At 44.6% G+C, this 24,490-nt stretch overlaps 2 protein-coding genes across 4 annotated transcripts in view; one reads left to right on the forward strand and one right to left on the reverse strand.

Annotated features, from left to right (window-relative positions):
- On the reverse strand, nucleotides 1-6,926 carry LOC123997767 (GA-binding protein subunit beta-1-like). 3 transcript variants are annotated; one of them, XM_046302305.1, is made up of 9 exons: nucleotides 6,275-6,926; nucleotides 5,321-5,428; nucleotides 4,969-5,136; nucleotides 4,580-4,777; nucleotides 4,236-4,341; nucleotides 3,964-4,044; nucleotides 3,609-3,773; nucleotides 1,671-1,789; nucleotides 1-1,584 (listed from the first exon to the last, which is right to left on the reverse strand). In XM_046302305.1, the coding sequence occupies exons 2-9, from the start codon at nucleotides 5,426-5,428 to the stop codon at nucleotides 1,108-1,110; spliced, it is 1,422 nt and encodes a 473-aa protein (XP_046158261.1). In that variant the 5' UTR covers nucleotides 6,275-6,926; the 3' UTR covers nucleotides 1-1,107. The 3 variants fall into 3 exon arrangements, with proteins under 3 accessions (XP_046158261.1, XP_046158260.1, XP_046158262.1); XM_046302304.1 differs by having other exon boundaries at nucleotides 5,321-5,431; XM_046302306.1 differs by having other exon boundaries at nucleotides 4,580-4,774; nucleotides 5,321-5,431; nucleotides 6,275-6,921.
- Nucleotides 6,013-24,490, forward strand: part of LOC123997768 (tyrosine-protein phosphatase non-receptor type 23-like) — a 22,554-nt gene continuing 4,076 nt past the window's right edge. Inside the window, 18 exon segments of the mRNA XM_046302307.1 lie at nucleotides 6,013-6,933; nucleotides 15,441-15,515; nucleotides 15,635-15,762; nucleotides 19,059-19,135; nucleotides 19,250-19,299; nucleotides 19,608-19,739; nucleotides 19,829-19,909; nucleotides 20,142-20,273; nucleotides 20,375-20,422; nucleotides 20,520-20,576; nucleotides 20,738-20,796; nucleotides 20,950-21,029; nucleotides 21,129-21,309; nucleotides 21,421-21,566; nucleotides 21,859-22,179; nucleotides 22,271-22,425; nucleotides 22,571-22,722; nucleotides 22,965-24,490. Coding sequence (XP_046158263.1) covers nucleotides 6,850-6,933; nucleotides 15,441-15,515; nucleotides 15,635-15,762; nucleotides 19,059-19,135; nucleotides 19,250-19,299; nucleotides 19,608-19,739; nucleotides 19,829-19,909; nucleotides 20,142-20,273; nucleotides 20,375-20,422; nucleotides 20,520-20,576; nucleotides 20,738-20,796; nucleotides 20,950-21,029; nucleotides 21,129-21,309; nucleotides 21,421-21,566; nucleotides 21,859-22,179; nucleotides 22,271-22,425; nucleotides 22,571-22,722; nucleotides 22,965-24,490 — 3,484 coding nt within the window. The 5' untranslated portion in view covers nucleotides 6,013-6,849.

Consider the following 24,490-nt stretch of genomic DNA (forward strand, 5'->3'; position numbering starts at 1 on the left):
TAGAATAACAATAAGTGCTTATTTATTGAATTCTAAAAATACATTTGTTAAGAAATGGGTATTCCACATAAAAAACAATCCAACATTTTCTCACTAACATTATTTTGTACCAAAATGTTTATTTTTCTCCTAACCAACTGGAAGATAACCCCTGATAGTGTTTCGTTATGAACATTATAAAAACACAATAGGAGAACATAGTGCCAAACTAACTAGCCATCAAAGAGAGCATATGTAAACAATATTTTTCAGAGAGTATTAGTTTAAACTGGACTGCGATGACAGATCAATGTCTATTGACAGACGCTGGTCTATACAGAGTGTAATGCTTTAAAATTACAAAAGGAACAAAAATAAGAGCTTAAGAATAATATTAACTTCACATTAACTCTAAAATCTAACATTACTTGGAACAAAAAATGAAAACCTACAGTATCTTAGTGTCTGAGTGGTCTGCAACTAAAATAGTACTAGAAGAGGATATTTAAGACTGAGATTTAAGAAAGCTGGCCAACTACCAAAGAAACACCGATATCTCACACATCAACCTCATCCACACATGCCCAAACACTCACACATTGAGGTACGCAAATAACTACAACTTAGCCAGCCTTGGACAACCTTTTCGGAAGAATCAGATACATTTGCTCAGTTTGCACTATACACTTGAGCTAACTTGATTCTACCATTTTAAACATGACGCTGATGACAGGAACCAGAAATGCTGTGGATTGAATATCCTATTTATAATGTGTTGCAAACCTTATTCTTAGAATGAATGCAGTGCAATCAAACTCAAATTGCAGTATTTACACTCCTATGCAAACATACCTTTTCTTACTTTCTATAAATTTACAGAATGGTTTGTACACTGTGGAGCCATCTGCATCCTTAACTCCTCCCACATGGCTCAGCGTTAGTTTACAAGTGCTCGCCAATGGCTTCAAAAGTATTGCAAGTAAATAAAATAATCTCAAAACCTAGTTACAAATACAAGTACAACGTTATTGTTCTAAAATAACAAACAAGTAATAAATGTTTATATTAATATAAAAGCATAAAACAAGACATCATGAGAGAACACCAAGAGAACATAGGGACACTCGACTACCGCCTCCTCCCACGTCCTCGTCCCCTCCCTCTCCCCCGTTTGGGGGTTGTTGTGACCTTAGTTGAAGCCTTCTCCGTTTCCTCGGTCTCATCCACTGTTATCTGTTCTCCCTCCCCTGAATCCAGCTCCTCCTCCACTTTAACCAGAATGGTGTCTTCCAGAAATGGGACGTCCTCCTCCCCTTCCACTTTGTCTTCCTCTACAACTCTCTCCTCTGTCTCATGTTGTTTTTCTATTTGGACCACCTCCTCCTCTACCTCCTCTACCTCCTGGACACCTGTGCAGGTAGAACCAGTAGCATTGCTGGTATTGTTGCTCTGCTGTTGCTCTATGGCCTCCTCTAGTCGGAGGCGGTACTGCTCAGCCTCCTGCTCCTTCTGTAGGAGCTGTGTGCGGTACTCCTGGGCCTTCCGGTTGGCCTCCTGCAACTGCTTCTGGAGCTGCTCCCGGCTGCTGTCCCCGGACTTCGCTTTCTGAGAACGATGGACACACACAGTAAGAGGAGAGAAACTATTTCAGAATATTATGCCAAGCAACAAACATGGGGACCATTGCTGACCTTTTCTTTGGGTCTGGTTAGGATGACTGCAGGCTCTATTCTCCTCTTGCGTGCCAGAGAGGGATAAGGCTCCTGTTCCACCACCTCCTCTGTGATCTGACCAGCCGGGACTGCCACCACTACAGAAACAAAACATAAGCTCATGAATGCCTTCATTGTAATGGCTTGAAAAAGACTGACATGAGCACAATGTTAACTAAATAAATATACATTCAGTGGCCAGTTTATTGGGTACACCCATCTAGTACCGGGTCGGACACCCCTTTGCCTCCAGAACAGTCTGAATTCTTCAGGGCACGGATTCTATAAGTTGTGGCATTCAAATGTTGCTTAATTGGTATCAAGGGACCTATCAAGAGGCATTTTCTTGTTTTTATCTGATAGGAGTGGAACCCGGTGTGGTTGTCTGCTGCAATAGCCCGTCCGTAACAAGGATCGACGAGTTGTGCGTTCAGAGATGCCATTTTGCACACCATTTTTGTACTGTGCCGTTATTTTCCTGTTTGAGGCCTGCCTGTTAGCTTGCATGATTCTTGTCATTCTCCTTCGACCTCTCTCATCAACACGTTGTTTTGCCCACAGGACTGCCACTGACTAGATGGTTTTTTTTGTCGCACTATTCTCTGTAAATCCTAGATACTGTCGTGCTTAAAAGCACGGGAAAAGCCATTTCTGAAATACTGGAACCGGTGAGCCTGGCACCGACAATCATATCATGCTCAAAGTAAAATAGGTCATCTCAGCGTTCAACACCATAGTACCCTCAAAGCTCATCACTAAGCTAAGGAACCTGGGACTAAACACATCCCTCTGCAACTGGATCCTGGACTTCCTGATGGGTCTCCCTCAGGTGGTGAGGGTAGGTAGCAACACATCCGCCACGCTGATCCTCAACACTGGAGCTCCCCAGGGGTGCGTGCTCAGTCCCCTCCTGTACTCCATGTTCACCCACGACTGATTGGCCAGGCAAGACTCCAACACAATCATTAAGTTTGCAGACGACACAACAGTGTTAGGCCTGATCACCGACAACGACGAGACAGCCTATAGGGAGGAGGTCAGAGACCTGGCCGGGTGGTGCCAGAATAACAACCTATCCCGCAACGTAACCAAGACTAAGGAGATGATTGTGGACTACAGGAAAAGGAGCACCGAGCACTCCCCCATTCTCATCGACGGGGCTGTAGTGGAGCAGGTTGAGAGCTTCAAGTTCCTTGGTGTCCACATCAACAACAAACTAGAATGGTCCAAACACAACAAGACAGTCGTGAAGAGGACACAACAAAGCCTATTCCCCCTCAGGAAACTAAAAAGATTTGGCATGGGTCCTGAGATCCTCAAAAGGTTCTACAGCTGCAACATCGAGAGCATCCTGACCGGTTGCATCACTGCCTGGTACGGAAATTGCTCGGCCTCCGACCGCAAGTCACTTCAGAGGGTAGTGCGTACGGCCCAATACATCACTGGGGCAAAGCTGCCTGCCATCCAGGACCACTACACCAGGCGGTGCCAGAGGAAGGCCCGAAAAATTGTCAAAGACCCCAGCCACACCCGGACGGTTCTCTCTACTACTGCATGGCAAGCGGTATCGGAGTGCCAAGTCTAGGACAAAAAGGCATCTCAACAGTTTTCACTTTTTTTGCACTATTGGTTAGAGCCTGTAAGTAAGCATTTCACTGTAAGGTTGTACAACACCTGTTGTATTCGGCGCACGTGACAAATAAACTTGAATTTGATAGGTCACTCATTTTGCCCATTCTAACAGTCTACAGCTGCAACATTAACTGAATGCCCCGATGCCTGTCTATCTGCATTTTATAGCAAGCCACGGCCACGTGACTCAATGTCTGTAGGAACCATTTGTGAACGGGTGGTGTGCCTAATAAACTGGCTACCGAGTGTATAAATGGCTATATATGGCTGTGGTTTCCTACTTACTTTGCTGCCCCTGCATAGTGACAAAGAACTGCTGTCCAAGTCCCGCTGGCTGCAGGTTGCCGTGTTGGTCCGTCACTATGGTGATGACCCTCTGACCTCCATCACCCACTACATGCTGAATGGCCGAGTCCACAGAATCTGCAGCGATCGCATCCTCAGATTTGCCTGTGGGAAAGATAGAGTTACTTACCATTGCAGTCTAAGAACTATAATACAGATCGTGTTAGCCCGAATGCACAGAGAGTTATCATAATTTTATAGAATATGATTTGATCAAAGTACTATTAATTGTAACATGAGTAGCTCAGAGTAATTTGTAGTGTTATCCTCATGATTATGCATAGACATCACTTACCTGCATTGTTACCCATGGGACCGGAGGCTTCTGCCAGGGCTGCCAGTGTTGCCAGGACTGAGGTGGTAGAGACAGAGTCTCCTGAGATAATAAGACAATGCAAAACCTCAATCAAGTCATCCCATTTAGAAGTGTCTTGGTTGAGGTCAGGTGGTAACTAAGATTCCCCCATTTATATCAATTATAAATGCCAGTGAGTTATATTATATTTGATGTACCTCTACTTAAATTTGTACCTAACTTACTGTAACCAGTGCTCCAGTTGCCCATACCTGACTTGGCGGTGGTGTTGACGAGGTCAGAGAGGTTCACGACCCCAGCAGAGGAAATTATGAACTGGGGCTCTGGGTTCATGTTCACTTGGTTCTGCATGCCATCCTGTGTACATACACAAAACACACCTTGAAGATGTTATTTAACAATAACAACAGTTCAACCTTCAGGGTCTCAACACACGCTACATAAACCAGCGATAAGAACACATACTTGCATGTGTTTAGATTCCCCCCCCCCGTGTTAGCTTCCCTTCTTATACAGACAAGGGCATTTTCGTGAAAACAAATGAACATCAGAGCCATATAAATACAAAAAACACACACACACACAGTCCCTTCACCTGTAACAGTATCATGAGCTCAGTATTGCTGGTGTCCATGGCAATGTCAAAGGGCGTCTTGTCAAACTTGCTGAGGGAGTGGACGTCTGCTCCATATTTGAGCAGCAGCTCTGCCACCTCTCTGTGACCGTGCTGGGCCGCCCAGTGCAGGGCTGTCATCTTCAGCATGTCCTTAGCGTTGATGTCCGCTCCGCTCTGCTAGGGAGTACAGCACGCCCCACAGTGGTGGAAAAGAGATAGGAAAGTGAGATGGGTAGCCTAGATTCCAAAATGAGGGTGGTGAACATTCAACATGAATAAAATAATCAGTCACTTTACTAAAAATAGAACTGTTATGTTTTTCATATAAACTGCTGAATACTGTCAGCTTTACATTTGGTTGCCCTTACACTGACTAGCAGCTCCACTATATTGGAGTGGCCCTCTGTGGCCGCCATGTGGAGTGGGGTCCTGTCCACTTTGGTCCGGGCATCCCTGCTAACGCCTGCTCGAAGGAGCACTTCAGCAGTGGAGTGGTGTCCGTACTGAGCCGCTAGATGGAGCGGGGATGTCCCCAGCTAGAACACACAGTTTGGTTTATGAGGACCCAGTCCCTACAACACTGTCTGGATTGTGTGAAAGAAGCCAGCACTGCAACATAGGTAGATTTGTGATGTACCGCAAGAGATCTGAGGAACAATATCTCTGTTTTAGGCTACATGAGGTGAGTAGATGTGAGTATCCCTACAGTGAGACCCTTACCCAATCAGTGGTGAAGGGAGCTCCATTGACCATGAGGGTCCTGACATCATCATCCAGCCCTGCCCGTGCAGCCTCCAGCAGCCGCTTCCCCAGGTCAACCAGTGACATCTACTGGGAGACAGAAAGAGTGCTTTTGCGTAAGTGTCAAAACAGTAAGACACCCTCTTGAGTGAATATAAGCCAGGCATTGCTAAAAAGTCTAGAGAATGTTTTTTTGCTGCCAAAATACTATTGTTTATGCTCTGCGAAACATGTTGCATCAATGTGTTTTATTGGTGTAATGTTGATGGTTGTATTGAAGGAAAAATTGCAGTACTAGGAAATATTCCGTTTTTGTAAATGTGAAGCAATCGTAGTCAGAACACATGTGAAATTGTGGCAGCAATAAGAATCAACTTGGCAAAAGTGACATTATTTATTTTGCTAAAATACAAGTGTCAAGTCACATGCTAGCTGAAGAAACACTGACTGAATGATCGCACAGTTCATTTAGCTGGGCTTGAACTTTTCTCGTCAGCTAGTAATACATCTAATAAAGTAACAATCAACACTATATGCTTTGATACTTGGTTGGTGTTATGTTCCGGTGGAAGTCGAATATGAAACTACGGATGTCAAAGAAGTGGGCACCAAATCTGGCTACTTCCACATCCGCACTTTTATTGCTAGCTAGCTAACGTTAGTTACTAGCATTCAGAACTGAAGGTGGCTTTGATTTCCACAAGACACATAATCAATAACATCTTAATAGTATTTCGCGTTGGCGTTTGTGGTATTTAGCTACATTGCAAGATAGCTAGCTAGATAGACATCTAACAATGTCAATTACTTAGTTTTACAAGTAGCTAGCTCGTTAGCTTAACGTTAGATAGCTAGCTAAGTTGCAGAGCATTTCTACACGGTTTGTTATTTAGCTACAGCTAACTATGGATTCGACCTTCAAGTGTTGCTTACCTTAGAAAGTCGTTCGCTAAAAGTGCAACTCTTCTAATTTGTGCCGCTGAATGTGTGTTTATTACACTTTCGTAACTTTGCTAGACAGCTAAACAAATATCATAATATTTATATTTTTTGCAGAATCAAATATGGCGGCCAGGCACACCGGAAGTGGTAATAGTATGTAGTGTGCAGCAAAAATGTTCCACAAATGTTCCCACGCTCGAACATGATGACAAAATACATTAGTATAACTTAAAAAAATATATATACTATTATGTCATGTAGTTATTGCCTAACCAAAGATACTGAATATAGCTAGATGTTTCAAATTCAAACCATCTAGTGAAACAAGTAGTCTGATCTAATATAGTGAACTACATTTCCCATAAACATTTGCGCACTGGAACATTCCTTCTGGCGTCACGTCCCTTAGCGTCCATCGTTTCCTGTTGAAGTGTAAATGGAGACATGACACAGTTGTTTTGGGATTATAAGAAACAATATATAGAAATCCACTGAATTAAAAACTGCTGTAGTGATATTTAAATTGAAGTCACTTTAACTCAGGCTCGGTGCAGTCGCTGGCCGCGATGGAGGCGGTCCCCCGTATGCCAATGATCTGGCTGGATCTGAAAGAGGCAGGGGAGTTCGAGTTCAGCCCGTCGGTGAGGCAGGTGAGATGGGTGGGGGAGTGGAGCAACAGGGCACTGCCGGGCGATTGAGATCGGAAGTCAAGCAGACAAGGATTACGGAAGATAATCATACGTATCGAGCACATCTAGACAGTTATTAGCCTGACGCATCAAGTAAAGGTAGTTAACTAGCTCGTATCTGTTTAGCTGTGTCAGCCATGACAATCGCCTTTGTTTACAGTTGGCTAGCTAAATTGATAATTAGTTAACTATTTACGTCAACATGTAGTTAATGTGTCAGATACCCCAGTCACAACAAATAAGCAATAGTAGTCTTGGTTTCTGTGCAGGCATGATAGTCTAGCTAGTTAGTCTATAAAATGATGTCATTGTCACATGCACCCTGGAATATTTTGCTTTGATGTAGAGGCAAGTCTGGTAGATTGGAATCCTATGTTCACACCTTTGTCAGTGGTCATTAAAGGGGGGGGGGGGGGGGGCATGGTAAAAAAATAACCAAGACATTCAGAAATTGCTTGGAATGAGTTAAAATTAGAGAACAGCACTGTAACGTTAGGTGAAGGGTCATAGTGGAGCCAGGATGTGATCCGGCTAGGGAAAACTCTGCCATAGTCAACATACTTCTGAGGAAATTCTCCCACACACCCACTACAATTGCATCTTATGCCTTACGATCCAATCTCCTTTCTTCCTCCTCCACCTCATGCTCCAGATATTACTAGAGGACCTTTGCCCTCTCTGGTCCTTCTTTTTTGCTGCCTTAGTCCCAGATCACTTTTCTAGCAACGTTTGTCAATGAAGGTTACGATTTTTATCATTGCAGTGACAGATTGTTTATCTGGAAAGAAAATTAAGGATAACAGTCCATGGAAAAGTAATGGAAAGGAGGAGAAAGAGAGCTGGGAGATGAATGGAGAGAGAGAATAATAGAGTTTCTTTGTTTAGGCTAGCAGTGCAGCTGGAGTTTTGCAACAGGACAATCTCTGTCCTGTTGAAGCACAATACTGATAGACAACAGTGTGTTATTTATTTGGCTATGGCAGACAAATATATTTTGTTTAAGGCGGATATTATGTTGGAGATGTGTGTGGCTTGTAATAAGGACAAATAATGGTCTCCTTTACCTCCAGACTGTGGCTCCAGTGAGTCTGACTATAAGTAGCTGCTTATTAGAGAGGCTCATCACTGACTGGAGAATACTTACCACAGCAGGGCATGATGGGATTGCTCCAGAGCCATTTGGAGGCCAAATCCTCCCAGTCCAGCCAAAAGGGTCATAGACAATCATGACAAGGGAATGTTGATAAGATTCAGGATTCAATGTTAAGACAGATTGATCATGTATTCGTCATTCAGGTTCAAATTTAGCAGATTACATGTGATGCAGGTACAGTGCATTTGGAAAGTATTCAGACCCCTTGACTTTTCCCACATTTTGTTAAGTTAGCCTTACTCTAAAATGGATCAAATATTTTTTCACTCAATACCCCAAAATTACAAAGCAAAAACAGGTTGACATTTTTGCAAATTTATGAAAAAAACTGTATTCAGACCCTTTACTCGGTACTTTGTTGAAGAACCTTTGGCAGCGATTACAGCCTTAAGTGTTTTTGGGTATGACGCTACAAGCTTGGCACACCTGTATCTGGGGAGTTTCTCCCATTCTTCTCTGCAGAGCCTCTCAAGATCTGTCAGGTTGGATGGGGAGCGTCGCTGCACTGCTATTTTCAGGTCTCTCCAGAGATGTTTGATCGGGTTGAAGTCCGGGTTCTGGCTGGGCCACTAAAGGACATTCAGAAACTTGTCTCAAAGCCACTCCTGCATTGTCTTGGCTGTGTGCTTAGGGTTGTTGTCCTGTTGGATGGTGAACCTTCGCCCCAGCCGGAGATCCTGAGCGCTCTGGAGCAGGTTTTCATCAAGGATCTCTCTGTACTTTGCTCAGTTCATCTTTCCCTTGGTCCTGACTAGTCTCCCAGTCCCTGCTGCTGAAAAACATCCCCACAGCATGATTCTGCCACCACCATGCTAAACGGTAGGGACGATGCCAGGTTTCCTCCAGACGTGACGCTTGGCATTCAGGGCAAAAAGTTCAGTCTAGGTTTCATCAGACTAGATAATCTTGTTTGTCATGGTATGAGAGTTCTTTAGGTGCTTTTTTGCAAACTCCAAGTGGGCTGTCGTGCCTTTTACTGAGGAGTGGCTTCCGTCTGGCCACTCTACCATAAAGGCCAGATTGTTGGAGTGCTGCAGAGATGGTTGTCCTTCTGGAAGGTTCTCCCATCTCCACAGAGGAACTCTGGAGCTGTGTCAGAGTGGCCATCGGGTTCTTGGTCAGCTCCCTGTCCAAGGCTCTTCTCCCCTGATTTCTCAGTTTGGCTGGGAGGACAGCGTTAGGAAGAGTCTCGGTGGTTTCAAACTTCTTCCATTTAAGAATGATGGAAACAACTGTCCTTGGGGACCTTCAAGGCTGCAGAAAGGTTTTGGTACCCTTCCCCAGATCTGTGCTTTGACACAATCTTGGCTCAGCTCTCCTTACCATTCCTTCAACCTCATGGCTTGGTTTTTGCTCTAAAGTGCATTGTCAACTGTGGGACCTTATATAGACAGGTGTGTGCCTTTCCAAATCATGTCCAATCAATTGAATTTACCACAGGTGGACTCCAAGTTGTAGAAACATCTCAAGGATGATCAATGGAAACAGGATCAACCTGGGCTCAATTTCAAGTCTCATAGCAAAGGGTTTGAATACTTATGTAAATAAGGTATCTGTTTTTATTTTTATAAATTTGCAAAACATTCTAAAAACCTGTTTTGCTTTGTCATTGTGAGGTATTGTGTGTAGATTGGTGAGGAAAGTTTTTTAAAATTTAATTTTGTTATAATTTAGGTTAAGGTTGTAACTTAAAATGTGTGAAAGGTTAAGGGGTCTGACACTTTCCGAATGCACAATATACATACAAAAGTATGTGGAAGCCCCTTCAAATAAGTGGATTTGACTATTTATAAAATCAAGCACACTGCCATGCAATCTCCATAGACAAACATTGACAATAGAATGTTTTGCTTCCAAAACATCCGGTGATTTTGCAGAGAGCCACATCATTTTACAGAATTACTCATCATACATGTTGATGAAAATAGAAGTGTTATGTATGGAACTTTAAATAAACTTCTCCTTAATGCAACCGCTGTGTCAGATTTCAAAAAAGCTCTACCGAAAAAGCACACCATGCAATAATCTGAGTACAGCGCTCAGACAACAAAACAAGCCATACAGATATCCGCCATGTTGTGGAGTCAACAGAAGTCAGAAATAGCATTATAAATATTCAGTTACCTTTGATGATCTTCATCAGAATGCACTCCCAGGAATCCCAGATCCACAATACATTTTGATTTGTTCGATAAAGTCCATAATTTATGTCCAAATACCTCCTTTTTGTTTGAGTGTTTAGTACACAATCCAAACTCATGAGGCGCGGGAAAGTCCAGGCAAAAGTTCACACGCAATATTACATATTGCAGTTCTGTAGAAACATGTCAAACGAAGTATAGAATCAATCTTTAGGATGTTTTTATCATAAATCTTCAATAATGTTTCAACCAGATAATTTTTTTACACGTTTAATTAGCCTACAAGTTGCTAGCTCCTTATTTTCATGTAAAATACTGTACTTAAAATATAAGGGTTGGATTTGGAAAACAATTTCAGGTCAGAAGAATTGTTAAAAATCTGGCTCGTGGTTAGCCTCATATACATTATCTACTGGTATCGTTTTCAATTGGAGAGCTCACAAGTGGACAAAAAGGTCATGTTCATTTAAGAAAGCAACACAGACAAATTAGAGACGGATCCCGTTCACACCTTTTATTGCCGAATTGTGATCTGTGATGAATGAACATTGGCACTACTGTAGGTCATCTTGAATGATGTTTTTCAGTTAACATTTAAAACAAGTTTAAACACTTCAATGAATCAACATTGAATTAATCAAAATATAATTTCAAAAGTACAAATAATCTAACTTGTTTGTAAATGTTACACATCTTAGTAATTAGGCTATTATTACTAAAGCATCATTGCAGGTGTACAAAAATGTCCATACCAGAGGTGGCCAACCTTGCTCCACTCTCTGATCTACTGGGTGAGCATGCTTCTATTCCAGCCCAGAAATAATACACATTATTATCAACTGATTAGGTTTGGTAAGTTAAATCAGGTGTGTTAGTGCTGGGCTGAAACAGAAACCTGCACACCCAGTGTACCTGCAGGAGAAAGATTGGCCTGCTACAGTTGTAATAAGTTTGTAGCCTACATTGTGTGTAATTTTTAAATGTATTGTTGTATACAACATTAGCTAACATACCATGCATTTGGAAAGTATTCAGACCCCTTGACTTTTTCCACATTTTGTTACATTACCTTATTCTAAAATGGATTCAATTTTTAAACATTCTCAATCTACACACAATAGCACGTAACGACAAAGCGAAAACAGTTTTTTAAAACATTTTTGCAAAATACAGAAATACCTTATTTACATAAGTATTCAGACCCTTTGCTATGAGACTTGAAATTGAGCTTAGGGTGCATCCTTTTTCCATTGACCATCCTTGAGATGTTTCTACAACTTGATTGGAGTCCACCTGTGGTAAATTCAATTGATTGGACATGATTTGGAAAGGCACACACCTGTCTATATAAGGTCCCACAGTTGACAGTGCATGTCAGAGCAAAAACCAAGCCATGAGGTCGAAGGAATTCTCCGTAGAGCTCCGAGACAGGATTGTGTTGAGGCACAGATCTGGGAAAGGGTACCAAAACCTGTTTGCAGCATTGAAGGTCCCCAAGAACACATTGGCCTCCACCATTCTTAAGTTGAAGAAGTTTGGAACCACCAAGACTCTTCCTAGAGCTGGCCAAACTGAGCAATCTGGGGAGAAAGGCCTTGGTCGGGGAGGTGACCAAGAACCCGATGGTCACTCTGACAGAGCCCCAGAGATCTTCTGTGGAGTTGGGAGAACCTTCCAGAAGACAACCATCTCTGCAGCACTCAACCAATCAGGCCTTTACGGAAGCCACTCCTCAGTAAAAAACACATGACACGACATCGGCTGGAGCGACCTGGGGGGCCTGTCCAGAGCAGCAAAACACACAGTACAGAGACGTGGTTCGGTCTTTGTTGACCATGGCAATGATGCGCATGGCTCCCCTTCCCCTGTGGTCCTTGTATGCAGACGCCATTAGATGCGTTGAAACCTTGACTGGTGTTCTAGTGTATTTGGCAGTGTGAACCAGGCAGCTAGAGTGGAAAGGGGGAGGAATGGAGCAAGCTTGAATAGAGTTGGTCCTGAAAGTCACCAATGGCCCTAGTGTGACACTCAGACACAGGATGATCAAACAGACTTTCCCTAACTGACTCCTGGTTTGGTGCAGGTCAGCCACCGGATCTGTATGAGCATGTGTCCCAATCAACAATCATGACGATAACACAACATGGATAACAACAACCGTCATCATGATTGTTACAAAGATCCTCATCATCCCTGTCATAATCAAAACATTGACAGGAATTTTATCAGTGATGCAATGAACAATCAGACAGGGAAAATCAAGACATATGGGCTTTCAATCGTCTTAATCCATCTGGTCCACCCGTCCCCAAACAACCATCTCCAGATTAGGGGGTCGACCGATTAGTCGGAATGGGCGATTAATTAGGGCCGATTTCAAGTTTTCATAACAATCGGAAATCGGTATTTTTGGGTGCCGATTTGCCAATTTTTTAAATATATTTTTTTACATCTTTATTTAACTAGGCAAGTCAGTTAAGAAAACATTCTTATTTTCAATGACGGCCTAGGAGCGGTGGGTTAACTGCCTCATTCAGGGGCAGAACAACATATTTTCACCTTGTCAGCTCGGGGGATCCAATCTTGCAACCTTACAGTTAACTTGTCCAACGCAATAACGACCTGCCTCTCTCTCGTTGCACTCCACAAGGAGACTGCCTGTTACGCGAATGCAGTAAGCCAAGGTAAGTTGCTAGCTGGCATTAAACTTATCTTATAAAAAACAATCAATCATAATCACTAGTTAACTAGTGGTTGATGATATTACTAGATATTATCTAGCGTCTCCTGCGTTGCATATAATCTGACTGAGCATACAAGCATATAAAGTATCTAAGTATCCGACTGAGCGGTGTTAGGCAGAAGCAGGCACGTAAACATTCATTCAAACAGCACGTTCGTACGTTTTGCCAGCAGCTTTTCGTTATGACTTCAAGCCTATCAACTCCCGAGTTGAGGCTGGTGTAACCGAAGTGAAATGGCTAGCTAGTTAGCGCGCGCTAATAGAGTTTCAAACGTCACTCGCTCTGAGCCTTGCAGTGGTTGTTTCCCTTGCCCTGCATGGGTAACGCTGCTTTCGAGGGTGGCTGTTGTCGTTGTGTTCCTGGTTCGAGCCCAGGGAGGAGCGAGGCGAGGGACGGAAGCTATACTGTTACACTGGCAATACTAAAGTGCCTAGAAGAACATCCAATAGTCAAAGGTTAATGAAATACAAATGGTATAGAGGGAAATAGTCCTATAATTCCTATAATAACTACAACCTAAAACTTCTTACCTGGGAATATTGAAGACTCATGTTAAAAGGAACCACCAGCTTTCATATGATCTCATGTTCTGAACAAGGAACTGAAACATTAGCTTTCTTACATAGCACATATTGCACTTTTACTTTCTTCTCCAACACTTTGTTTTTGCATTATTTAAACGAAATTGAACATGTTTCATTATTTACTTGAGGCTAAATTGATGTTATTGATGTATTATATTACGTTAAAATAAGTGTTAATTCAGTATTGTTGTAATTGTCATTATTACAAATAAAAAAACAAACATTTTTAATCGTCTGATTAATCGGTATCGGCTTTTTTTGGCCCTCCAATAATCGGTATTGTTATCGGCGTTGAAAAATCATAATCGGTCGACCTCTACTCCAGATATCTCCATGATTACCTGTCGGCTGTGGGAACCTCCACATGCTGGTCAGTTTGTGGGGTCTCTCATCTCTCCGCTGTCAGAAGATTCAGGCTCGGATCCAGACGGCACTGCTGCTCTTCTTCTCAACATCTACAGGAGAATAAAGTGGGGTCTTTTGACGACCAAATAAAACAAGAGACTAGATTTAGGCCGGGATTCTATTCACAGAGCAGCGCGCTGGGAAGCTGACGATGCGGCTTTTATTGGCATTTTCCCACACGTTCTCCATCTATCATTCACAGTAAAAGCTGTGCATGTTGGCTCAATCGGGAATAACCTTTGTATGTCAACCGCGCTATAACCAGAGGAGGCTGGTGGGAGGAGCTGTAGGAGGCCAGGCTCATTGTAATGGATTAAATGGAACGGTATCAAACACATAAAATATATGGAAACCACATATTAGACTCCGTTCCACAATTCCATTTCAGCCATTACAATGAGCCCGTCCTCCTATATCTCCTCCCACCAGCCTTCTGTGGCTATAATGTAGATTTAACATGGACCTAACGTGGATTGTAACAAATCCCAGCTTTCGGCTAAAAAAGACCAACAAAATAAATAAAACACTGTCTGCGAGATTCAGATCAATTTCCTTTGTCCACACAATAGGTGCAGATCTAGTCGTTTTTTTATTACATGGATTAATTGGATTGGATTATGGATTAATTATGACTGTCAGTGCTAAATTTGTGCTGGATCCTGCTGGAACAATGAGATGGTGGGGATGCAGGGCAGCATGTTGAAGTTACTTAGGATGGCATATAGTTCCAAAATGCTGTGGTAGCCATGCTGGTTAAGTGTGCCTTGAATTCTAAATAAATCACAGACCGTGTCGCCAGCAAAGCAACATCACACCACGGTGGGAGCCACAAATGCGGAGATCATCCGTTCACCTACTCTGTGTCTCACAAAGACACAGCGGTTGGAACCAAAAATCTCAAGTTTGGACTCATCAGACCAAAGGGCAGATTTCCACCGGTCAAATAGGGCTATCTTCTGTAAACCACCCCTACCTTGTCACAACAAAACAGATTGGCTCAAACGTATTAAGAAGGACAGAAATTCCACAAATGAACTTTTAACAAGGCACACCTGTTAACTGAAATTCATTCCAGGTGACTACCTCATGAAGCTGGTTGAGAAAATTCCAAGAGTGTGCAAAGCTGTCATCAAGTCAAAGGGTGTCTATTTGAAGAATCTCAAATATAAAATATATTTTGATTTGTTTAACACTTTTTTTGTGTGGTTACTACATGATTCCATATGTGTTATTTCATAGTGTTGATGTCTTCACTATTATTCTACAATGTAGAAAATAGTAAAAAATAAAGAAAAACCCTTGAATAAGTAGTTGTGCCCAAACTTTTGACTGGTACTGTAAATCTATTTCTGATTGAATGAATAGACCTTATTGGTTAAGTAAAGGTTATTTGCTGAGCTCCCAATGGCCCCTCTTATCTGCTTTCCCTCTGTCCTTTCAGTTCATCCTGAAGAACTATGGGGAGAATCCAGACAGCTATAATGAACAACTGAAGAAGCTAGAGACACTGAGACAGGTATGAACTGGGACTGAGCGCGCTATGCAAATGTCATATGATGTGATTTATTTGTTATGTCGGCCATATACTATACTGTACTGTCTTTCTATCCTATAATAAGTAAGTGTTTGTGGCAGGGTGCGGTGAATGTGACGCGGGACTTTGAGGGCTGCAGCATTTTGAGGAAGTACTTTGGGCAGCTGCACTACCTCCAGAGCCGTGTGCCTCTGGGGCCTGGGCAGGAAGCAGCAGTACCCATCTCATGGTATGAGGCAATGAAGCACACATAGGAGCCCTATATTTACACACTTACCCATGATATCCTTATCATACACACACTGGCTTTCATAAACTCTTCCACAGACGGCTACGGAACGACCGGAAGAACACAAGCTAACACATTATTTGGATAGTCCATCTGTAGATGCTCGACAGACTATCAGCAACATTTCAACTATCTACTAACCCTACCATTAACCCTCATCCTAACCCTAAACTTAACCCTAGCCCCAACCTTAACTCTACCCTAACCCATATTCTAAACCCTCCCTAATTAGAACCTTAGCAAGCAGTTGCTTATCTGCAGATATCTCTAGAGCATCTACAGATGGACAATCTTAACTATCCAAATAAAGTGTGAGCAAACACACACACACGCACACACTTTCATAAGCTCTCCCTACCATACGTGTAGACACAGACCACACCCTCAGGTATGCAATACAGTGTGTCGCCAATTTCATTCTCTCTTACCAGGACAGAAATATTCTCTGGAGAAACAGTTACTGTGAAACAAAGATGAACAATAGTAAAAAGGTTTGGATCACCTTAAATACAGTTTTGTGCAAACTCAGTTCCATCCTTCATTGAATCAGATGGCTCACTCATCACAAAACCCACTGATATTGCCAACTTCTTTAATAATGTTTTCAATGACAAGATCAGCAAACTTTGACATGCAAACAACAAATTCTGAACCTACACATCCATGCATAACTGACCAAATTATGAACGACAAGCATTGTAATTCTGTAAAATGAGTGTGGCAGTGGTGAAACAAATATTGTTGTCTATCAACAATGACAAACCACCTGGTTCTGGCAACTTAGATGGAAGATTACTGAGGATGATAGTGGATGATATTGCCACTCATATTTGCCATCTTTTCAATCTAAGCCTACAGGAAAGTGTGTACTCAGACCTGGAGGGAAGCAAAAGTCATTCTGCTCCCCAAGAATATCAAAGCACCCTGCTCAAACAGCCGACCAATCAGTCTGTTACCAACCCTTAGTAAACTTTTGGACAAAATAGTGTTTGACCAGATACAATGCTATTTCACAGTAAACAAATGAACAGCAGATTTTCAAAACGCTTATAGGGACGGGCATTCAACATGTATGCCACTTACACAAATGATTGATGGTTGGCTAACAAAATAATAATGAATAAATAAAAAGATTGTGGGACCTGTTTTGTTGGTCTTCAGTGCAACTTTTGACATTATCTATAATAATCTGTTGCTGGAAAGGCATATGTGTAATGTAATGTTCCCTCAATTTTCTTCAGCCACTGAGCAAATTTCAGGTCTGCTTAACGTGACCTTTGAACGTTGTGAAGATTCTGTGCCACTTCCAGCGTGCGTTTACTGTGAACCCGGAGGCTTTACCCGCTTTAAGTTACAGTTTTAGAGGTGGCCATGTAGGCTACTGTGGCTATTTGATCATAACGTAGGCCTACCAGAGTGGCCTAACATCAAAACAATTGAGAAAATTAATCCCATAACATTTTAACGTGGAAACGGCTGTTCTATCATTCAGCCTAACGTAGCAACCAATGTGCGGTGTTCAATGTAGGCCTACATGCCATGAGACTTTTGGGAGAAAAAAAAACATGCAGGGCTTGACATTAACCTATTTATCCACTTGTCCTTCAGACAAGGAGGTGACTGAAAATGTTGTTGTGTTGTTTGATGCAAGAAACCACTTTACAAAATAAAATGCATTATTATTCCCATACCATTGTTACAGAGAATCAGACAAATTATTCTTCCCTTTGCCTAATGGCTATTTAGCTTATTCAAGCCTGTCTCAAAATACAACACTGCCCCTTTAAGACATAAAACAAAACGCTCTTTGACTGACTCGCTTTTCAAAGACGTCGAGAGATGTATATGTTTTGTGCTCTTGTAGGAAGCAATCACTCCCCTATTGCTGACTGTAACTGGGCTAATAACTCATTAAATAGCAAAGGAAATGAACAAAATGTGCACAGCAGCTCTTACCTTGACTTGAAATGAAGCGCTGCAAACACAGTTCAGTTCAATGTAAATGGCAGATATCCATATATGGCAATGAGCTATTTGCATATAGGCCTACTGCACCTCTGCTTGTTTATACCGCTTGTTTATACCGCACCAGGCTGAGTAGTACGTGTCAATGTAATAGAATCCTACTCTGATGCGTTCTGCCTACATCAAAATCTCTTGCATAGTTTGTTTTGTTTCGGTAATATTGCATTGATTTGATCACAATTGCCACGGTAAATGCAAACGTTGATAGAACACTGGTCACTAGAACACTAGAACACTGGAACACTAGAACACTGGTCATCAACCTTATCTGAGTCAAGATCACGGAGTCAAAATGCAAGCCGAGATCTACCGCTCAGATTTGTTTTAACATGACTTTAAAAAACGTAAGCCTATGCAACAATCAATTAATAATAGTTCTGTAGCAATGAGGTTTGTGCAGTAAGTCATAGGTCCAATACATTATCACTGCATATTGGCTTTGCTTTAATTGCCTTGCATTGGATGGTGCCTGCATCTGATGGTCAGTCTCAGTGGAGGGAGAGAGCAGCAGACTGAGGATCTGCCTCTCAACATCCCTCCGCTCTCCCTTTCCTCCACTAACACTGACCTGAAAGGGACACCATCTTCCAGCTGGCGAAACTCGACACGCACCGGATTATTTCTGCCTCATGCACAAAGTCATGTTGAACAGAAAAAGTGAATATTCCTTGATATTAAAAAAGACCCAAGCCGCTAATAATAATAACAGCAACACAAGCCTATAGATACACTTTCCTACTTATTCATTACTGCTGCAGTGCTTGTTGTAGCGCTGAGTGGATATAGGAATAACGCGCATTTTATGCCTTTTAAAAGTGTTGAGTAAGAACTTAAACATGAACTCAGTCATCAGCATCTCTTTGCTGTATTCGTTGACAGTCTCTCTCTCTCATGGTTTTAAACGTTTAGAAATCTCACAGTATCAACTTTCTGCAGCTTTCTTTTTTGCCACGCTACGTTACGACAGACAGTCATCTGAGCCATCTGATTGGCCAGGGGTAGGCCTATAGTGCACTTAATTTGCTCTTTGGGCCCAGTTGTATACAACTGCCTTAATTTTGCCTGACCCCAGGAAGATAAGCTGCTGCCTTGGCAGGATCTAATGGGGATCCATAATACATACAAATACAGACCGGCCCATACATGTAGACACACACCACACCCTCATGTATGCAAAACAGTGTGTCAACAAGTTCATTCTCTCTTATCAGGACAGAAATATTTTCTGGAAAAACGGTCACTCATGATGACATCAGCTATGAGCAAGCATGCATCCTCTACAACCTGGGTGAGTTGAACCATTGAGTGGTGAAGTGTAAAACTGTCCTTCGATCTTCACTGAGGGCCTAACCAGCTGTCAAACAGCTATTTCCTGATTGCCATGATGTTGTCTTCTCTGTAGGTGCTCTCCACTCCATGTTGGGAGCCATGGATAACAGGGTGTCCGAAGAGGTGAGCAGAAGCAACACGTTAACCTCTCTCTCCATGACATCTCACACGGACATTGTGTTGTCCTCTTTCTATCACTTACCTCCTCACTCTCTTCTGTCCTCCCCTCTCTCTCGCTCCATGACATCTCACACGGACATTGTGTTGTCCTCCTCTTTCTATCACTTACCTCCTCACTCCCTTCTGTCCTCCCCTCTCTCTCTCTCTCTCCATGACATCTCACACGGACATTGTGTTGTCCTCCTCTTTCTATCACTTACCTCCTCACTCCCTTCTGTCTCCCTTCCTCCCCTCTCTCTCTCTCCCTCTAGGGGATGAAGGTGTCATGTACACACTTCCAGTGCTCCGCGGGGGCCTTCTCCTACCTGAGGGACCACTTCAGCCACAACTTCAGCGTGGACATGAGTCACCAGATCCTTAACCTCAACATCAACCTCATGCTGGTAACTATCGCACACACACGTGCGCACATGCATGTGTTCTCACAAGCATGAACACACACACTTCATCGTTATTATTTGTCTCCATTCAGGGTCAGGCTCAGGAGTGTCTCCTGGAGAAGTCCATGCTGGACAACAGGAAGAGTTTCCTTGTAGCCCGCATCAGTGCTCAGGTAAATGTCCCTTCTCTCAACACAAGACGTAGTAGCAGGGCACGATTACACCCTCTAGACCTCAGTTGCCATAGAGCACTGTTGTTCTCAATAGGAATCAAAGGGGGGGGGACTAACTGAACTTATCCAGTAAGAAAATGCTAATTATGTTCTGTTGCAAAAGGTTTCGGTACGGTGTGCCCTAATGAGTATGACCCAGGTGTGTGACTGTTCTGTTGTTTGCCTGGTCTAGGTGGTGGACTACTATAAGGAGGCGTGCAGGGCTCTGGAGAACTCTGACACAGCCTCCATGCTGGGTAAGATCCAGAAGGACTGGAAGAAACTGGTGCAAATGAAGATCTACTACTTTGCTTCCATCGCTCACGTGAGTTTGAGACAGGACAGTGAGTTGTGAGGGAGTGTATTGTGAATGTGTTCTCAATTTGGTTAACGGATACTCTGTTATTGAATAACATATTTTTTCAGCTGCATATGGGGAAGCAGGCTGAGGAACAACAGAAATATGGAGAGCGGGTATGTCACCTTCTTGACTATCCCTACTCCCCCCGTGTATGTTCCTCTGCATACCTCCATTCCTCTACATACTAATGTCTCTCTGTGTTTTTAACAGCTGGCTTACCTGCAGAGCTCATTAGACAAACTCAGTGAAGCCATCAAGTTGGCCAAGGTACAGTCACCTTCCAATTGACTCTTGTGTGTAACCTTTTTCATTTGCCATTCTGAAATGGACCCTTTTGCATCTGTTATCAAGCTTACAATAACAAAGGAACTGTCTTTATGCTCCTTCCCCTCAATCCCCTCTCCTCTCATTCTCTCTTGTTTGAACAGGGTCAGCCGGACAGTGTGCAGGAGGCCTTGAAGTTCACCATGGACGTGATAGGGGGAAAGTAAGCAGCTATATTCCCTACTGTATATTCACTTATGATTGTGGGTAGGTTGGTACAATCTTTACCCTTTGAGATTGGTAGACAGTCAGACACATTCTTTCTGCTCCATCTTCTCCTTTTATTTTGATATTCCTTATCCCCTGTCCCTCGTAGGTTCAACTCTGCCAAGAAAGACAATGACTTCATCTACCATGAGACTGTGCCCTCGTTGGAGACTCTTGCTTCCGTCAAAGGTCACATTGAACCCTGACCTCTGACCTATCCTCACACACAACCTCTCCTGCATTTCATATACTATATTTGGATTTTCATTGTCATCATGTCCTCTCTAGGTGCCCCCCTGGTGAAGGCCTTGCCCGTGAACCCAACTGATCCCAGTGTCACAGGACCAGACCTGTTTGCCAAGCTGGTGCCCATGGCTGCCCACGAGGCCTCCTCTCTCTACAGTGAAGAGAAGGCCAAGTTGCTACGGGACATCATGGCCAAGATAGACAGCAGGAATGAGACTCTAGAGTGAGTAGGAGAGTCGGAGGGGCTGTGTGTGTATTTGTGTCGTCTAGGTACGCCTTTTACGATTTAATATAGTGACTTTGTGTGGTTACTGACGTAGCTCTGGGTTTACAGGCAGTTTATGGACTCTCTGGGTCTGGAGCCAGACTCAGTAGATAACCTGGACATGTACAGTCACATCCCCCCCGTACTGATGGAGAAGTGTGCTGCGCTCAGTGTCAGACCAGACACCGTCAAGAGCCTCATTCAGTCCATGCAGGGTGAGTGGTTGGGCCTGGGACACACACATACACATGTCACACACACACATACAGTGGGGCAAAAAAACGTATTTAGTCAGCCACCAATTGTGCAAGTTCTCCCACTTAAAAAGATGAGAGGCTTGTCATTTTCATCATAGGTACACTTCAACTATGACAGACAAAATGAGGGAAGAAAATCCAGAAAATCACATTGTAGGATTTTAAATTAATTTATTTGCAAATTATGGTGGAAAATAAGTATTATTATTATTATGCCTTTCGATACTATCCCTTTGTCTCTCTCCCTCAGTCTTGTCTGGTGTATTCACGGACGTGGAGGCGTCTCTGAGGGAGATCCGGGATGTGCTGGAGGAGGACGAGGCCGGGGTGCGGGCGCTGCAAGAGGCGGTGGGAGGAGGCACCGCGGCAGAGCTGCACCCCCAGGCACATGCACAGACCCTGGCTGAGATCCGCAGAGACCTGGAGAAGTACATGGAGGCCCATGAGAAGGCCAGCTTCACCAACACCGAGCTGCACAGAGCCATGAACCTTCACATCAGTAACCTGAGGCTGCTGGGGGGACCACTGGATGCCCTGAGAGACGCCCTGCCGAGGCCCCAACTCAACCAGGGTGGGTATAGGAAAGTGGAAAAGAGTTGTGGTGTTTATGGTGTCATTTGGAGTGTGTTTCTAAATGTGTGTGTGTGTGTGTGTTCCTACAGAGGAGGTGGCGGGGCTGCAGTGCATGAAGAGGATCCTGGGTAAGGTGCAGGAGATGAGGGACCAGAGGAGCACCCTGGAAAAACAGCTGCGTGACCTCATCCAGCAGGACGACATCACTTCCTCCCTTGTCACTACCGAGCGCACTGACATGAAGGTACAAGACATTTTGTGTGGGTTTGATCTTCAGGAAAATCTAGACAATCGCATGCCTCTAAACACACTATATGTAATATTTGCCTCTCGCGCTCGCTCTCCTCCCCTCTCTCTCTCTCTCCCTCCCTCCCTCCCTCCCTCCCTAGAGGTTGTTTGAGGAGCAATTGAAGAAGTATGAGCAGGTGAAGGTGTACATCGACCAGAACCTGTCTGCCCAGGAGAACATCCTCAAGGCGCTGACGGAAGCCAACGTGCAATACGCCTCGGTCCGCAAGGGCCTCACCGAGACGGAACACAAGTGAGCAAGGTCTTGGGAAGAGTTTTAGTGGGACACCAGTACTATTTGTCAAAGGACGCTGTTCCAGTCCAAGGCCATAGGGACGGGGCCAATAAAGAGAATCAGAACACACAAACAAATCGGAGCAGACAAATGGAAACACTAGAAACATAAACATTAGACTCATGTCATTGTTACTGAAGAAGTTATCTCACCTCTCTCTTCCTCTTCTCCTCCTTCCTTTCTCTCGCTCCAACTCTCAGGTGGAACGGCACAGTGCAGACCCTGGTGGCGTCCTATGAGGCTTACGAGGACCTGATGAAGAAGTCCCAGGAGGGGAAGGAGTTCTACGAGGACCTGGAGACCAAGTCCTCCCGCCTGCTGGAGAGAGCTAAGACTCTGTGTCAGGGCAGGGAGGAGGAGAGGAAGGCCGTGCTGGACAGGGAGACCCAGAAGAACCCCCCTTCTCGGCCCACTGCAGCCAAACCGTCCCTGGGGTCCAAGGGGGGCTCAGACGTAGACTCTGCCTGTTCTAGTCTTGAGGATGCTGAGCTAGCCCAGATCAACGCTGCTATACTGAGCCTGGGAGGAGACCTGCCTGACGAGCTCCGTAGTCTACCCCCCGACCACCCCTCCCTGCACTCTGCCCTTCGTCCGGGACCTGAGGCTTTCCTTCCTGGTGCCAATCTGGGTGGCAATGCTTCGTTACCCTGGCCAGGGGCACCTGGGGCACCGCTCTATACCCCTCAGTTCCCCCCAAACCTTCGCCCGCACCATTTCCCTGGCCCGCTCCCCGCCCAGGGTTTCCCTCGCGGACCCTTCACTCAGCTACCCCCCCAGCAGACCCCTGTTTCTGGCTATGGCCCTCCCCAGCCGCAAGCCCCCCAAACTGGGGGAGTCCGTGCCCCTTTCCGTCCCTCCACTACTACAGTAGATAGTATCCAGACCCCCATCCTCAGTTATAACTCAGCCCCACGCCACCCTGTACCACATACTGTCTCTGCAGGCTACGCTGTTCCCCCACAGATGGGTGTGTACCCACAGTACATGACCCAGCCTGGGGTGCCCATGCAAGCACCCAGCCAGGTACCACACCAACATTCACAGCAGCAGTACCAACACCCCCCTGGGCAGCTGCCCCCTGGCTACCAGTCTGCCCCCAGGGCTCTGCCCGGGCCCCGACCCCAGGCCCAGCAGGGTTACCCACAGTACATGCCCCCCCAGCACCAGCCCCGGCCACCCATGCCCCCCCAGTATCAACAACCATATCCTGCTCAGCCCCAGCCACAACCCCAGCTTGGCTACCAGCCCCAGTTACCACAGGGCTATCAGCCTCAACACCCTCAGCAGGGCTACCCACCCCAACAGCCCCAACACATGATCCCAAGGGGCCCTCACCCACAGATGCCCCCCACTGCCCAGCCCATGCCCCCTGTCTCCCAACCATACATGCAACCTGCCAACCAACAGATGCCCCCGCACCCTCATCAGCAGATGCTACCTTCCCAACAACAACAAATGCATCCCAACGCCCAGCAAATGCACCCTCATCCACATATGCACCCTGGCCCTCATCAGCAGATGCCCGCTAACAGCCAGCTAATGCCCCCAGTTTCCCAGGCTTACCTGCCCCCCACCAGCCAGCCCATGCCCCCTGGCCTGCACCAGCAGATGCCCCCTGCTTCCCAGCCCCATCATGTCCACCTCCCTCAGGCTTACCTGCCCAGGGGCCCCTCCCACCTCAGGGGCCTCAGATGCCCCACCCTGGTCAACCCCCCAACATGTCTAC

Source organism: Oncorhynchus gorbuscha, linkage group LG15 (assembly GCF_021184085.1).
Source record: "Oncorhynchus gorbuscha isolate QuinsamMale2020 ecotype Even-year linkage group LG15, OgorEven_v1.0, whole genome shotgun sequence".
Lineage (NCBI taxonomy): Eukaryota > Metazoa > Chordata > Actinopteri > Salmoniformes > Salmonidae > Oncorhynchus > Oncorhynchus gorbuscha.